This window comes from Scleropages formosus, chromosome 1 (genome assembly GCF_900964775.1).
Source record: "Scleropages formosus chromosome 1, fSclFor1.1, whole genome shotgun sequence".
Taxonomy (NCBI): domain Eukaryota; kingdom Metazoa; phylum Chordata; class Actinopteri; order Osteoglossiformes; family Osteoglossidae; genus Scleropages; species Scleropages formosus.
Genome location: NC_041806.1, coordinates 27,337,374 through 27,354,358, shown reverse-complemented (window position 1 = coordinate 27,354,358; position 16,985 = coordinate 27,337,374). Strand labels below are relative to the sequence as shown.

At 43.8% G+C, this 16,985-nt stretch overlaps 1 protein-coding gene across 2 annotated transcripts in view; it reads left to right on the top strand.

Moving 5' to 3' along the window:
- klf7b (Kruppel like factor 7b) overlaps positions 1-16,550 on the top strand; it is a 37,374-nt gene extending 20,824 nt beyond the window's left edge. The window contains exons 2-4 of one of the 2 annotated variants that reach the window (XM_018732394.2): positions 5,565-6,168; positions 9,691-9,814; positions 15,096-16,550. In XM_018732394.2, the coding sequence (XP_018587910.1) occupies positions 5,565-6,168; positions 9,691-9,814; positions 15,096-15,147 (780 nt within the window). In that variant the 3' untranslated portion in view covers positions 15,148-16,550. Of the gene's footprint in view, positions 1-5,564; positions 6,169-9,690; positions 10,058-15,095 lie in introns of those variants that run through there. The other variant, XM_018732392.1, reaches the window with a different exon arrangement.
- Positions 16,551-16,985: the final 435 nt, after the last annotated feature.

Below are 16,985 nucleotides of genomic sequence, written 5' to 3'. Positions count from 1 at the left end.
AGTGAGCCGGCAGTCAGAGTAAAGGCACAAAAACAAATCACCGGCAGCAAACTATATGCTTGTGTAAAATTGCCCTTGTACTCAACAAGCACATGTTTGTGAATGAGATCACATTCATGTAGAGATGAGGTGTCAATCACAGCTACAGAAATAAACATCCGTGCACCTATACCTTTTGTCCCTCCATCTCTTCCAAGAGCTTTATGTGCTCTGCCTATTGGTATCACAGCAACACACTCTAGATGCGTGTTCTTCATTTCACTGTGGTGCATCGGACGGTGGGGCCTTATTTGACAAACGACCCTGCTGTGCCATTTTCTGCAAGTTGCTGCCATTCAGCACCAGTGGCCAAGGCAAACATAATTAAATTATTCACAAATTAAACGGGCATATCTTCTTTGCACTCGTCCACAGCCATCTGCATTTTCTGTGTTGTCTTTCTAATTTATTTCTATAAGCTGTTTATGTTTTGCTTCAGTGTTAATTGGTTCACTAGCCTGACTGAGGCACAGTGTGTTGGTGTGTGTGGTGCGTGTGTATGCATCCACATCTATGTGTGTGTACTCAGCACTTGACGTTGAGAAGGGGTGTTGATGGGGATTTTTCAGGAGCTGATGGGGAGGGGGGTACTGTGGAGGGACAGTAGGAGGAGGGTGGGCCCAGAGGGTGGGAAAAGGGGGACACAGGTGCACAGAGGTCTAAAAGAGAGGGGTAATTACACAGTGGGAGCATCTGAGAGGGGCTGTTCCACCAAGAAATGTTTATTAAAATTTCATTGAAGCAGGCTAGGGCAAGTGGGACTCTGAAAACTGTATTTTTAGACATGAGGCGATGGTGGGCTGAGTATGGCTTTGACATAAAAATGCTGTGTGTGTGTGTGTGTGTGTGTGTGTGTGTGTGTGTGTGTGTGTGTGTGTGTATCGTGGGGGGGCGGGGGGGTTACATGTTTACTTGTGTCTCCATTGTCTTGACAGGAAAGTGGAAAGTCGTGTATTGTTTTTTGAGAGCTCCTCCCAGACGTTTGAGAAAAAGTGGCTATCGGTGTGCCAGCCTGCCCAGCACTGGCCTCAGCTCATTGTAGCTGCTGTGAACACATTGCATGCACTGGTTAGTCTGCTGACCTCTGGCATAGGCAGAGTGGAGCCTGCATTAGGCCCCCCATTTATGATTTTTGCACGGGTAGACAACTGAAGTACTGGGATTCCGACAAAGCAAGTCCACTAGTTACCATAGTGCCCTAAGTTTTTGGGATGGTCACTAGGTACTCTGCATTTTACAGGCCTGACTTGTGTTGTCTTTTCTTTAGATTAATACATGTTCTTTTGTTCACTGACCCACCCTCACATTCAGCACACTACTTTGTTGTGTCTCATGTTTAAAAATGTACCCTTTTAAAAAAAAGATTTCAGCCCACTGGATTTACAAGCTACTTTCAATTAGGGCAGCAAAAGAGACCTAGGCATACAGTATTTATGGCCATCCCGTGTAAGTGTATCCAGTAAATGTCAGAAGCCCAGGGGCCGCAGTGGGGGTGAGGATGGAGGGGATCTGGTTGACAAAGAGAGTAGGAGGGAAGGGAGTTGGGCAATGGTCTTGGACAGATGATAATCCAGGGACAGCTCTTTTCTACCCTTCTGACCCCTGAAATCCCTTCCTTCATATCTATCTCCACCCACTCACTCACCCGGGGCACCGTGCATTATTCTCCTCTGGCCCTCAGAAGACGCAGAAAATGTGGAGAGAAAGCACAGATCCACAAAATCCTGTTTATGTCATTGTGTGTCTCATGGGCTCCAGGCTGGCTGTGATACAGCTCTGCTGTGATGATGGTTTAAATGTCATCTGGGCAGATAGGATCAGTCTCTGACTGTGATGGGCAGCTGGCCCACTCTTCTCTCTCTATGTCTCCTCAGCGGCAGTGGACATGGAGCGTGGGGCTGTGGGGGCCACAGCAAAGGAGACGGGATGTGAACCCCGTCACCCGCACAGTGCTGATTGAAAGCGACTGTCACCTCTCACAATGGCTGTCTTTCATGGCTCCTGTAATTGTCATGTTGTTGCAAAGCTAATGGTGCGGCACGAACCCGGCGCTCCTGGCGCCAACCCAGCGGAACGCAGCTCTGTATCTGTGGGCTTCACCGGACAAACACACGTTAAAGGGTGGCATCCTTATTTTGTTGCAGAGGGGTTCTGCTGACTGCGAGAGTAATAGCAGAGGTGAAGTTTTAGAACCCTGGCTGATTGTTAAGTGCACTGAGAGTTAAGGGTCGGCTCGGTGTTGCCAGGTAACCAAGGCTCCTCAAAGCCAGACACTGGACAAGGAGAAGAGCCAGTGTGTGTGTCTGTGTGTATGTTTGGAGGGTTTTCAAGACCATGGTTTTTTTCACCATTCTTGCAAAGAAACAACCCATCTTGAGGGATCAGTCAGTGGGATTCTCACATGGGTTCATAGGTCACTCTGAACTGTGGCAGATGGCCTCTGAACTCCCCGTTCCTCTCGTTTTCTCTCCATCTTCCTCTCTCTCTCTTTTTCACACACACACACACACACACACACACACACACTCACAATCATAGATGCAAAGGCTTCCCCATCAGTAAATGAAGTGAATAAAGAGTGTCTCTTCACTGCATCGTTTGAGTGGCTAATTACTCATCAGCGCACGCTGTGCAGGGGGAGCAAGAGATCGCTTTTGCATCAAGAGGTAGAGCTTCAAACAGCATCTGATGAAAGCCAAAGCACTTTAATTAAAACCTATTTGTATGAAAAAATTAATCTGAACTGCGAGATGGGGAAAAATACACAGTTCCAGAGATGGGGGCGGAGATTTAAATGCATTAGTTTAGATAATGTGCTGACTTCATTATTTTGCCAAGAGAGCGGAGAACGAGAGAGAAAGTGACTCGGAGATCAGTGATAATTTCCCCTTTGTGTCTCGCTCTGTCCCAGCTGCATGCATTAATAACAACTTGCGATTTGTGCCTTCACCATCCTTTTGTCTCCCATGACCTTTAATTTCCTCGCATTAACCCTTGACTTCCAAGAAGACCTCGATATATCGCTGATGAGATGTCCTTACTTACATATTAGAAAAACAGTGTTTTAAACAACCCTGAAGACTAATGCTGGAGAACTGAAGGCAAGTCAGTAACCCCCTGTTTCGACAAAATTGTGGTTAAGTTGGCTGAAGGCCCAGTTGACGGTGGAAAAACAGCATGAAATTTTGTTGATGTGAGATTGTATCGACTCCTAGGAGAGACTCACTCCTTATAGCATCAGATACAGTGGAGGTTGGAAAAGGGATTTATTAGCTGTTTCTGCTTTTTTTTTTTGTAAATCTTCTTCTGCTTTACAGCAGCAAAGCTGTGTGAAGCATTTCAAAATCACACACTCAAAATAAGAGCAAATGATGTGACCGAAGGGAACTGGCAGTGTTGGAATGAAGGAACGCAACCAAGAGAATTAAATATAAAGGCTGGTCACTACGGTGCAGCAATGACACACTGATCGAATTAACTTCCTTGTTCGGAGGTGCCAGCCATTCATACACCAGCCAGAATGGTTAAGGCAAAAAATGCCAGACCAGGATAATAAAAATAGCTTTTTTGATGACAAAAATTACTTTATCTTATTCAGTAATATCGTTTCATACTACTATCGCAAAATAGCATTAGCTGGAGATGGAATTATGTTCTGAACACATCTAAATACTGAGGTATGTGGAAGTGTATACTGTAGTACAAGACGTGACCAGATGATCTTCATTCGTGAAGAAATTGTTCTGAGAAAGGACAAGCACACCAGATTCAGACTGTATTTCGGACATCAGTTCCTTAAGAGAGTTATTGATTCACCAGTTGGTGACTTTGTGGATATTGTACAAAAGCACACACAGTATTGAAACAACGTTGAGTGTTAAGACAACACATGGGTGAGTCACACCATAGTATTGCCAATGACTGCAGCAAGAAGTGTCAGCATTATAAAGGAATCCTTTCTTAGCATGTAGCACCTTATTTAAGAAATGCTTTTTGGCAAAGTTTATTATGAAACATTGCCTCGGAAAGCCTTTCATTTATGTTCATATGCAAATGTTTTTCTTTTGTTCAAAAAAGCAAGCGTCGTTAGAAAATAAAGTAAGAGGTAGAGCTTATCGAAGAGCAACAGACGCTGAGCCAAATGTTGTTACTTATTTTCAGCATAATAAAAGGGGTTTAGTAAATGCCTGTGATGCGTTCCGTTCTGTTTTAAGTTCTGCTAATGGAACGGCGGCAGCTATAATTTATACAGATGAGATGAGCGAAAAAGCCAGAAGGTTTGGTTCTGTTGAGCTCAGTCTGCTGGGGCAGGAAACACCAACAAGAATGAGCTAATAACAAAATTAGCTGCCATGACGAGGAAACAATATTATCAGACCTTATTCAAAGAAACTGCTAAATAGACATTTAGCCAGCCCTGTTTTCGTAATGGCACTTCATTCCTCATGTTGAAATGCGTTGCTCTCCACACAAAAAGAGTGGCCTGGTTTCTGTGCCGAAGATGGCTTTTTGATGTTCTTTACTTCACACGAAAATAAAGAATAACCTCCTAATGTGTTTTGTGAATTATATGTCTTCTCTGCGTTTGGCCAAAATACATTTGTTCAGCAGAAAACGGGTGAGAATAGATATTTGAACTAGGATAGATTCACAATAATACACAATGCTTGTTCATGTGGCTTTTAGTATTGGGTCACACTGTTATTATTATTATTATTATTATTATTATTATTATTACAACAGCTGGTAATGCAGTGGTTAGAGCTAATGCCTTTGGATCCAAAGTTCGCAGGTCTGATCCCCATCTCTGGCTGTAGTACCCTTGAGCAAGGTACTTATCCTGAATTGCTCCAGTAAGAATTGCCCAGCTGAATAAATGGGTAAATAATTGTAACCTTAACACTGTAAGTTGCTTTGGAGAAAAAAGTTGGCTAAATTAATAAATGTATTATTATTACTGAAACTCAGTGACACAGTGGGTAGCACCCATGGCTTACAGAACCTGGGCCTTTGTGTGGCCATTAGTTCAAATCCAGCTCAGTCTGTGTACATTTTGCATATTCTCCCACCGTCCATGTATGTTTCTTCGCACAGCCCAAATACATGTGTTTCAGGTGGATTGTTCACTCTAAATTGCTCATAATGTGTATATCCACGAGTGAAAAATTTGAGATTTCCTTCCAGGAGACTCTCATCCACATCTAGTGTGTGCTTTGCCTCATGTCCTATGATTCCTGGATAGATTCTGAACCACCATCTCTCTGACTTGGAGAAGCATTTTCTGATAATAGCTGTTACTGTCACTTACGAAAAACACTTTATAGCAGCTTAAAATTTTCAGTAAGAGCAAGGCCCCATTTTGGGACTGGCAATCTATTGGTGAGTCCATACGATTTCTGATGCCATAGCTAAGATAACACTTTGAAATCACAAAGAAATCTGTTAAAAGGATATGATTCATAGATGTCACTTGTGGATTGTGTCTATTGACTCTGTGCTCATTCTGTCCTTCGTGTTCCCTGCAGACCTGCCTTGAGCTGGAGCGGTACTTGCAGACTGAGCCCAAACGCTTTTCCGAGCTCTTTGATGAAGAGCTGGATGACCTGCTCACCCCAGCCTTCATGAAGGCAGACAGTGAGGATGAACTGTCAGACCCTCTGCTGCCCAGCCTGGCTGAGAGGCCTACGCCCACCTTAGGCTCACCTCATAAACTCGTGTCTGTCCCAGTCGTCTCCAAGACCCCTGAGACAGGTTCGAAGGAGGGCCCGGAGGGAGTTAATGCTGCCCAACTAAGCGCAGTCACTTCACTCACGCCGCCCTCATCCCCAGAGCTGGGCCGCCACCTGGTGAAACCAGCCCACACGCTGACAGCAACAGCAGACGGCACACTCACATTGAAGCTGGTTGCCAAGAAGATGGGCCTAGGGGCCGCAAAGCTGATGGCTGCCCAAACATTGCCCTCGCCGTCCAGCAAGGGTGCCCTGAGCGACAGCGAAACGGTTGCAGGGGGAGGTGCTGGGGGGGAAATCCCCGAAAACAAGAAGAGGGTCCACCGCTGTCAGTTCAATGGTTGTAGGAAAGTGTACACAAAAAGCTCCCATCTGAAAGCACATCAGCGAACTCATACAGGTAAGTCCCCTGGGATACATCCTCAGATCCTGAGCTTGTGTGAGTCTGCCATGATTTTGTAATCTTCCACTGAACTCAAACACGACTTTGGCTCATTCTGTGAGCTGTGGACTTGAATCTAATTGGTCAAGTGAAGCTAAACAGCCAAAATAGTTGGAACGTGATTGATCACATGGGTTCGATCAGGATCTGCCACACGGACCGCACAGCTCCAGCTTCACTGAGTAAAAGCAGTAATTTTGAACATTCCACATTAGACATTTTAATATTTTTCTTGGATGGACCAGGACAGAAGCCGTCTGCCCCATATCTGGTGCGTACAGATTACAGTTACTGATGCAGCTTTTGAGACTTGACACAGCCTTTTCAAGTCGAGTCAAGTTAAGTGGTTTTATTGTCATTTCAACCATATACAGTTGGTACAGTAAGTAGTGAAACAATACAATGTTCCTCCAGGACCATGGTGCTACATAAAAAAAACAGAAAGCTACCTACAGTTTGCACAGGACAGTACAGTAATTACTGAACAAAACAGCAAACACAGTAGAAAAACAGAAGATATTACAATATTATAAAAATACTATAGCTATAAATATCCTAATTAGCTGCAAAAAAAACAGTTGGTCAGTACAGAATCACGGAATGATATTCGGTACAGTATAGTGAAATGGGTGTATGTGTGTGTGTGGATTTGTGTCAGTCCAGTCCCTGGGTATTGAGGAGTCGGATGGCTTGGGGGAAGAAACTGTTAGACAGTCTGGCCGTGAGGCCCCAATGCTTTGGTACCTTTTGCCAGACGACAGGAAGGTAAAGAGTTTGTGTGAGGGGTGCGTGGGGTCATCCACAATGCTGGTGGCTTTACGGATGCAGCGTGTGGTGTAAATGTCCATGATGGAGGGAAGAGAGACCCCAATGATCTTCTCAGTCTTTTCTGCAGGAACACTGTAAGCAATAGAAATCGTGCTGTTCTGTAACAAAAATAGTGCTGTGCTGTCCTTTGGATTTGGACCCAAACTGCTCAGAGTAGGGTGACGACTGGAAGCTGCAGTAAATCGTTTCCCACAAAAGAAGGAAGCAGCAGTAATACCGTGGGGCACTTTAAAAATCCCCAGTGATTCCATCATCCCATTTTCTTTCACCACAGATGCACACTGCTGTCGGCTTCATTTTCATGCAAAGTCCGAGCCAACCGGACGCCGACGTAACCTGATCTAACAATCTCCCGCTGGGGATACATCACACGGTGCAACATTTGCCAAATTCTGGACAGTGGTACCAGAAATAACCTGTTTTAGTGTGATACAAGCAAGGGTGAGGTAATAATGCTTTTGGAAGTGATGCAAGCACTGCAGCACTATTCTGGATCCCAGCCTGGGAAGGGAAAAACACCCCTAACCACACACTTCCATTTGTTCATTACAAGATGGGCTCAGCAGTGTAATTAGCCTAATCCTCTTTTTTGGTTATTATTTCCATAAATTACTGAGACAGTGAGATTAAGATTAGTGCAAGACTTAAACAGTCTGTATGGAGATGACACGGTCCTGCATGGTTTTATGAATGGCAGATAAGCAGTCCTACAATGGGATTTGCGGGGAGGGGGGGGGGGGCAAAGGATTCTGTCTTTCCCTTGACTCAGCAAGTTCATTATAACATGCCCTGAACTGGAAAACTTCAGGAACAGCAATGGGCTGTAAAGGGCTTTTGCTCTATAACTTTCCAACACAGAAATTGTAATAGCTTGTTCTGCCTCTATTTGACAGAAGAAATATAATTAACTGTAGCTCAGACACATGGGGGGTGCTGTTGCTAGGCGACTACATAAGCACCAGACAAGCCACAGTAATTGGCTGATTATTTGCTGCTCTACGTACCAGTCCCTGACTGCACAGCTAATGTTTGGTAAGCCCCCCACACCTATCTTCCCGAAAAACAACCCCCTCTGCTTCCACCAGGCAGACTGTGTTGGTTTTTGGTTTCCAGGCAACAGCATCATACTTGGCCAAACCACACCACATTTGTCTGGTAGCACAGAGTGGTCTGTGGATGCCGGATTCAGCCGGCTGCTCTGCCGTCTCAACTGTTACTCTCTCACCCCGTTGCTAGGTGACTGCATCATGCATCCCTGCCTCCCCGTGTTGTAATTGGCTGGATTTACAGTTGCTGAGGGTGTGGGTCCCTGCCTGCCTTACTGCTGTTAGGCGTTGGGGGGGTGGAGGATTTAGGCTGGATGGACAGAGAAAGGAGGAAAGGAGCAGGATGAGGTGGGGGGGATCTCTCTGGCCAATTACTCGTTGTAGGGTGTGAGCTCTGCACTGCCTTGCACCTGCGTCCCCACCACTCACCAAATTACTGGTGCCAGCCTCCCCCGGCCCAGCAGCCGCAACGCATTAAAGGCACAGATGAAAACAGGTCTCAAGGGGTTATTATCTGCTACAGGTTCACAAAGTGGAAGAGCCAATAAGTGGCCAATATAGTGCCTGGAGCAGCTTAGCTGCAGCTTTTACACTGATGCCCTCTTTTCTCTCCAGCACTCTTCTCACTGAAAGTCAGCTTATTTCCACAGAATACTATTTCTGAGATATTTCTTTTTTCAGTCTCCAGTTGTCCGGCAAACCACAACCTAGCAGTCCTAAAAACCCAACCCCATGCACCAATGCAGCACAGAAAAAAATATGAGTAAAACTCACAAAGGTATAATAGGCATTTGTATATTTCATTTCTAGCATTATTTTACTGCATTGCAAGATAATAATTTTAAAAGTGGTTTGTTTGATACCATGTCTTGCCTTATGACGGAATACTAACCTACTACATACCACATCACTTGTGTAATTATAGGTTTTAGTTGAGGACATTCGTGTTTCAGAGGTCCCTTTGATGGATGTTTCTCACAGAGGTGTCACTTGATTAACAGGTCTCTCATCTGTTCTGTAAGCCACGTCTTCTTTACTTGTTTAATAGGAGTTTTGAAAGACTTCAAGTCTGGTGTTTCTCCCCATTCGACACTGTGAGCACCTAACTGGCCTTATTTAGTCTCGCTCTATACAAATTAAATGGGGCCCCATTCACGCTAGACAATTCTAATTTATACCCTCTTTCTTATATTTCTTCCCTATGCCAAGCTCAAATACACCCTGAAAGAGACACCCCCTTTATAAATTTTTGTTTTGAAGACTCATGTACACCTCGTGGAACAACATGTAGGAAACTTTGAATCTGAGTTATTTTCAGTCATTTGTTAGTGATAGAAAATCTTATTACCCTGTGATCTAAATGTGCATGTCCCTTTTAAAATGTTGGCAATGGAATCGCCATGTATTTGCTCCTGGACAACTCCTGATGACCTGCAAGTTTCTAAGAAACATGGGAACTCTTTTGAAACCATTAGAGAAGCCGACAAATGGAACCAGTGGCTGGAGACTTTGTTTTGACAGTATTCTGTTTCGTGCCACGGGACTGAACCTTGGTGGCGATGGACAAGTATGTGTCAGTAAAATGTGCCTCTCCCCCTCCCCCCAGGTGAGAAGCCTTACAAATGCTCATGGGAGGGCTGCGAGTGGCGTTTTGCCCGGAGTGACGAGCTGACACGGCACTACCGCAAACACACTGGAGCCAAGCCCTTCAAGTGCAACCACTGCGACAGGTACGACTGTCACATTTGCCCTTCTCCTTCTGTGTGTTTCAGATCATCAGCGAAAACAAGTTGTTCTACGTACACCGCATAAGCACCCGAACGTGGTCCTTCACATGAGTGCAGCTCTTCGTCTCACAATAGGGCAATGAGTAACATAGACGTTTACAGCATCAGCTCTTCTTACTGATTCAAGTTTCAGACTGCAGTATCCGTGAGCGCTGTGTATAACTTCACTATTAAGTTAGGTATTAAGTGGCATATTAAAAAAAAAAAAAAAAAAACTGTTTACTTTGAATAAAAGAACCAGGTAAAAAATAACCCATCAGATCAGACGTATGGTGGTACAGCAGGTCAGTCTGGTTGCTCACAGCCCTTAAGCAGCTTCTTAGGGAGTCTGAAGCCATTTCAATATGTGAAGACTATCTTTACATTACATTTACATTCATTCATTTAGCAGACGCTTTTATTCAAAGTGACGTACATCTCAGAGAAATACAATTTGTACATTACATTAGGAGAAAGAGAGACAGTTACAGACGTGCGATTCTTAAGTAAACTTAGTTTGTTTCTTTCCACTAAATGCACCGATGTTCATCGCACGAGTAGGGGCATAAAACTCAGAATTGATGATTCCTGATCACAAAGATGTAGTGATCACAAGGATGTAGGAAGTATGTTTTCCATATGTCTGCATCCCACTGGTGGGTGTGGAAGAAGGCAATGGTAACAACTTCTATACCTTACTAGTAATACTACAGTAACATTCAACATACAGAGGGGTGCAGTAGCACAACAGATTTGGCCAGGTCCTGCTCTCTAGCAGGTCTGGGGTTCAAGTCCTGCTTGGGGTGCCTTGTGATAGACTGGCATCCTACCCTGGGTGTGTCTGCTACACCCTGTGTTACTGGATTAGGCTCCTGCTTGGGACAAGTGGTTTCAGCCAGTGTGTGTATGTATATTCAACGCCCTGTCTTTGGTCCATAAGATAGTGCTGGTGTTCCTCTCTGATGACTTCTTCAATCTGTCCTCCTTTGACTTTGTCACTTTCCCATGAAGCATCACTAGCTGTTTCTCTCAGTAATACAGGCACATGCAAGTAGGCTTCCAGTGAGAATTTAAAAAAGTACCTTTTTAATTGTGTTGCTTTTCAGTAAAAAAAACTGGATATTTTGCTGGGGAAGTGCATGATCAGTACCATTCTGAAGAATATCACAGTTTAACTCCACTTGGCAACCAGTTCATGAAGCTACACTATGTCCATAACCAGTATACCACCTGCCGACCAAAGTGATGCACTAACTATCTAGAGGGCAGGATTATGTGGGCTCCAGCAGGCAACAACAGCACAAAAATAGCTTAGGGTAAGAGGAACACCCACACATATGCCAGGCTTTGCCACATGATGACTGACACAATAGGCAGTCCCTGCCAGGCAGCAATGCATCCATGCAGACGACCCTGGCCTGAGCACAGGGGCCTGACTGATTGGCTGTCAGGTGACAATAACAGGGAGCTGAAGTCACTTTCCAGCTTGTACACAAACAGCAACGACACAGCAGCACTCAGACACATGCAGAGCACTGCCACTAAACAGGGTGGCAATGGGGCTGTCCAGTGAGCAACTGTTTCAAATCAGAATAGGCTACTGCTGCAAGTGCTAAATTAGCCCATTTATTCACAGGTCCATTAAGTACACCAGCCAAAACCAAATGAGTAGAAAAGCGCAGATAAACACAAACAAGGTAATAATTTTGGTGGCGCAAAGGCAGTACCTTGAATGATGACTCTGTCAGTAGCATAGTGGCTGGTGCTACTGCCTTTGGATCCACAGCTCATAGGTTTGATTCCAACCTCTGGCTGAGCTACCTGTATGCAGAGTACTTACCCTAAGTTGTTCCAGTAAAATTACCCAACTGTATTGATGGGTAAATAATTGTAACCTTAACACTTTAAGTTGTTTTAGAGAAAAGCATCAGCTAAGTTAATAAATGTGATGTAATCTATTCTATTTATTATATTTCCACTCAATGTTCACACAGTTACTATTAAAATCCATGGTTTGGACCGTAGCGTGCTCTTTCTTTCAGGGCAGTGCCAGTGTAGTAGAACTTCAAGAATATTCAAAGTGCACATCAGTGGTTTTGGAATCCAGCTGAACATTGTTGCTTTGCTTTGCTTTGTGCCTATTGCCTCTTCACTGTCGGAAACCTTAGTGGACCTCACTAATTTGACACAAGGAGGTCAGGCTGCAATCACACAAAAAGAACAGGACGTTAATACAGCTATTATGCAGGTAACATCATATGCAGTCAACAGCAGTGCACTTTAAGTGCTGTGTTTTTTTGGGGACCATGTTCACTAATATTCACTTTAAGGACCGTGCTCATAAGTAAGTTTCCGTTAATGTTCACATCTGAACCCACGTAATATTGTTAAATACTTTGGGTTTTTTATAAAATTTTCAACTCTTGGATTTCTTTAATAGTGTTATTTCAATAGATTTATACTAGTATAACTATAAAAAAATCACATCCTTGTATACTGTGTGCTCAGGCTATTGAGTCTTGCTGAAAAATCTAAATCCCTATATATAATATGCAGGTTTACTTCAGGCTCAGTCTCCATTAAATGTGTTTCAATAGCACTAAAACAAGTGTTAATGCACTCGAGCATTAAAACTGATAATTATTAACTTAAATTTATTATAAGTTTAATCTTTTAGTAGATCATACAAAACCATGATGTTTTAATGTGAATGCACTGCAGCCAAAAAATTAAAGCAATAAATTACACTGAAGCGAACAGGAATAGGGCAAATAATCCTCAATTTGATATTGCAAAATCCATCTGATGGCACTTTAGAAATTCTTTAATTGTATATAACACATTTTTAGTGTTATATGGTTTATCAGTTTATGACAACATCCTGTATAAGGCTTTTGCAACAAGAAGGGCTAAATTTATTAAAATTAAGGAAATATTCAAAATTCAAACATGCATATCTTTAAATTGTTTATATTTGTTAATAATCATGTGAAAAACACAGTGGTAAACGCTGCTTTGTTTTTGCCTTGCTGCCATGCTGTGCCAGTGAGATGCTTATGTAGTCAAAGGATTCTGCGCTGTCTCTTGCCAACCCACAGCCTGAAAACAGCAAAAAAAAATTGCACCACATATCCAGGATTTTTCTGTGTATACTGCTATTTCCCAACTCTTTAAAGAAAACAGGACCATGTGGATGGGGCATGTCTCCCAGTCACGCAGGTAGCAGAGAAATCCAGTTACCAGCAGTGCTTTGGACCCCAACCCTGAAAGTAACTGGGGAATATTTTTCTTTTAAACGGGGATGTGAGACCTACTTGGTACGTATGTCAATATCAGTGTCGAATATGAAAATGTGCCTCTTCCCTCATTAGGTGTCTGTGCCTTCAGCTCATGGTATCTGTTGAAAACTGAGCTTAACTTAACCCAGTTTGCTTATCAATAAACTATCTTTCATACATGTTGTTACTCAATTAATGTGCCTTTAAACAAGCTACTGGCCATCCGCCTGTGATCCAGCCTGCTCTGAATCTTTGGGGAGTTGAGCATCATGTTGCTGCAAGAAGCCCACATTACCATTAGAATGGCTGAGAGGGGTCTCAAGAGGAGGGTACAGCAGGATGTGGAAACACAGTGCAGAGGTGGCATGTGTCACAGCAATCGAACTGTAAATCCAGTGCACTGGAGCTCCCCAACCAATCATTCAGACACACACACACATACACACACACACGCACCAGCCTGTCATTAATTCTGCCTAATCAAACCCAGGACCCCCTGCAAAGAGAAGGAGTCTGGCCAGAAGGGGGGTGCTTGGGTGGGGGTGGGGGGAGAGCAGTGGGTCGGGGGCCATGCCAGCTGGTGTGGCGGCCCCTGGCAGTATCTCGCACCGCCATCTGTCTGGGCCTCCGCCCACCCCTCCCCACTCCTCCCTGTCCCGCTGGCTGTCCCTCCTCCCTACGCACAGACAGGTATGACTCCCGATGGGGAGTGGGGGTGAGGCAGACGGGGGGACGGCCTATGTGCATGTGCGTGTTGTGTCAGAGGGAGGAGTGGCGAGGAGCGGGGGGGGTGCCTTCACAATGTCCTACATGCTCCTGCATCTCACTGCAGAGGGGGTGACACTAATTCATTCAGACAACTTGAGGAGCAGCTCACGTCTGGCCTGCATTTCCTTGAAAGGGTCAGTGGAGAGAGAGGGAGGGAGGGACAGAAAGAGACAGAGAGGGAGAGAGGGGAGAGGAATTAAGGACAAGGCGACAGAGACTGAGGTGACTGTTTCTAAGACTCGGCACTGTCTCCTTACCTACATCTTTATCTCATGCCGTAACACAACTTGCTTAGCTGAAAAATCCAATCGCAGTTTCAACCAATAAATAATGCAGAAAGCCAGAGGCTGTGATTTTATTTCATTTTTATTTCAATTTTATTTCTTTTTCTCCAGACCTTATTTATTATGTTTCTGATTGATTTCATAAGCGAAAACCTGATACAGCAATCCTTAAAGTACAGCTTTACAGAAGTGAAAAAAATACTTATGACATTTTAATTACCAGTATTTTCAATAGCACATTACTGGCAATAGCCAAAAAGAAAATCAGTTTCCACGCTGAAACCTTGTGGTTTGTACAATCAGACTCTAATTATTTAGATGCTTTATAACTGATGTTTTCAGTTGCTCCAGTAGTCTTTTTAGTTCCAGTGGACTGCTGTGGATTGTTCATACTGTTGTGTTTTGCTTTGCAGTTACGTTCATAGGAATTACAGCACATTTTACCCTTCAATCATGCCAAATCCAAAAGCTCCTGCTGAATGGGTTGAATCTCATCTGTGTCGGGCTGGGAAAAACAGGCCTAATTGAGGATTCATATGAAAAGCCAATGCCATTTGTGTTCCAACTTCCTGTGAATAGCTCCATCTGCACCAGTGCCACGCCGACAGCAGCTTTTCCGCCATGTCCAACTGCTGTGATAGTCTGCATAGCTGCATTAGTTTCCCGTATAGCTCTTTTTTCTTAACATTTCCATTGGGTTTTATCATTACTGTTAATGAAACATTTTCCAGGCAGCAAACTCTTATTCAAGGATCTTCCCAGCATTGGAGGGATTACATGATTCTGAAGCGATTTAATCAATAACTTCTTCAAAGCCTGTCTTTGTCGTCTATTATTTGTGTTCATGCCAGTTTTATTTCTGTGCAAGGAAATGCTGCTGTACTCTGACAGTGCATCTGTCCTTATCTGCTGCAGGTGTTTCTCCAGGTCAGATCATCTGGCCCTACACATGAAGAGGCACATCTGAGTGCAAAAAGAATGAAGACTGGAGAGAGACAGAGACAGGAGAGGGAGTGACAGTGAGTAGAGTGGCAGAAACAAACAACATGTCGACGCAATGTGCCCGTGCCACCCAGAAAAGGTTCGGTGGTGAACTTCTTTGAGGAGCATCTTGACACCTGTGGGCTGATACTCTGGCCACCAGCAGGGAATGGACAATAGAGAGAAAGGGAGGGCAAGAAAGAAAGTGACATGGAGTTCTGTGGTTTTGTTCATAGACACATAGAAGCCAACAGACCTACATTTGTCAGCAGATTAGTCATGCCTTATGTAGCTGGGGCTGGGAATCAGACACTGCCAAACAATCTTGCTGATCCAGTCGTGCCCCATGTACCATTTAACTGTTCTGGACACCCCAGAGAGTCTCTAAGAGGAGCTACAGCCTACACATCAAAACTCTTCAAACCACTCATCAGACTTTGATCTGCTGGTCATAAAATTTATACAAAAAATCTTCTATTGGCATATTCTGGCGTGAACTGTATTTTACTTTTTTTGTCACAACTCACTAACTGCTGTAATCTCAAGCAAAGAAGACATCCAGTGAAATAGAAAATACAACCGAACTGTAATGAAGAGGACTGATGGGAAGACTGGTGGCCAAGGAGCAATGCCCAGGACTTATGTCTAATACTCCGTCCCTCCAGGAGTGGACGTGTGGAAGGGGCCAGAGGGCATTTTTCCTGATCGCCACTGGCCGGACATTGTTTCCTTCTTCAAGCCAGGCACCTCACAGGCTACCCTACAAGTAACACAGCGACACTTTTGTTTTTTGCCTTTTTTTTTAAAGCTTGTCTCTCCTTTCTTGGAACTTCAATGTCTTAAGACACAGACATAATAGTCACTCTGTGAGCACAGATGTGAGCATAGTGAGGAAAATCATGTGCGAACAGAAAAAAAAAAAACTCTGAAGCTGCTGCCGAGCTCTGATGGCACAGGACACGAAAAAGACCACAAAATATTAACGGAAAGGCTTTATGATTGTACTTCTGAAATGAAAGGACAGCCTCCTCTTTTTCATTTTGTGAGGGGTTCTGTCTCTTGCAGAATGCTACACAAAGCAAAGAGCGGAGCACAATGCTCGGTCCTCTCCCTCGAATGGGTTGGGAAAGCTTCAGAATAGCAGTAAGATCCCAGAAGCTCTGTCTGATCATGGAGCAAATGGAGGGTGATGTCCCGCAGGTGTCCCAGGTAGTGATGGGATGAACATAGGCGTTGAACATACTCAGACTTTTAGATGTCTTTAGCAGTTTGAACACACAAGGCCATTTTCTGCCAAGTGGAACTTGCTTGTTTCCTACCTGTCATCTGCACTGACTTTTTTCCAAAGTGATGCATTCGTTTTTTTCATACTGGACAGAAAAAAAAATAAAAAACAAAAAAAAAAAAAAAAACATATGTAAAAAAAATACGCAAACACAAAAAAATGAGAATGGCACCCTTCAAATGGTGAAACATGTAGAAGAAAAACTGTCAAGTACATAAACAAGTTGAAAACAAAACACTGCATGGCGGATTCATACACAGATTGCTTCTGGAATTATTGGTTCTGCTCAGAAATGTTTACATTGCAGTTATAGCTATTGATTTTTTTTTTCTTTTTTAATAAATAGCTCAATCCACAAAAACAACTGAAAGCGAAAATGCTTCATTAAAGTCACAGTTTCAGGGCCAGGCTAGGCCTCAACATGAACAATCATCCTCCACATTCTGGGGACCAGGTTTCTGGTCCTCTCTAGGCATATGCATTTTCTGTGGTGGGGTTGCACTATCCTTGTCCCCTCTTTTGTCCTCATTAGAGTTTTT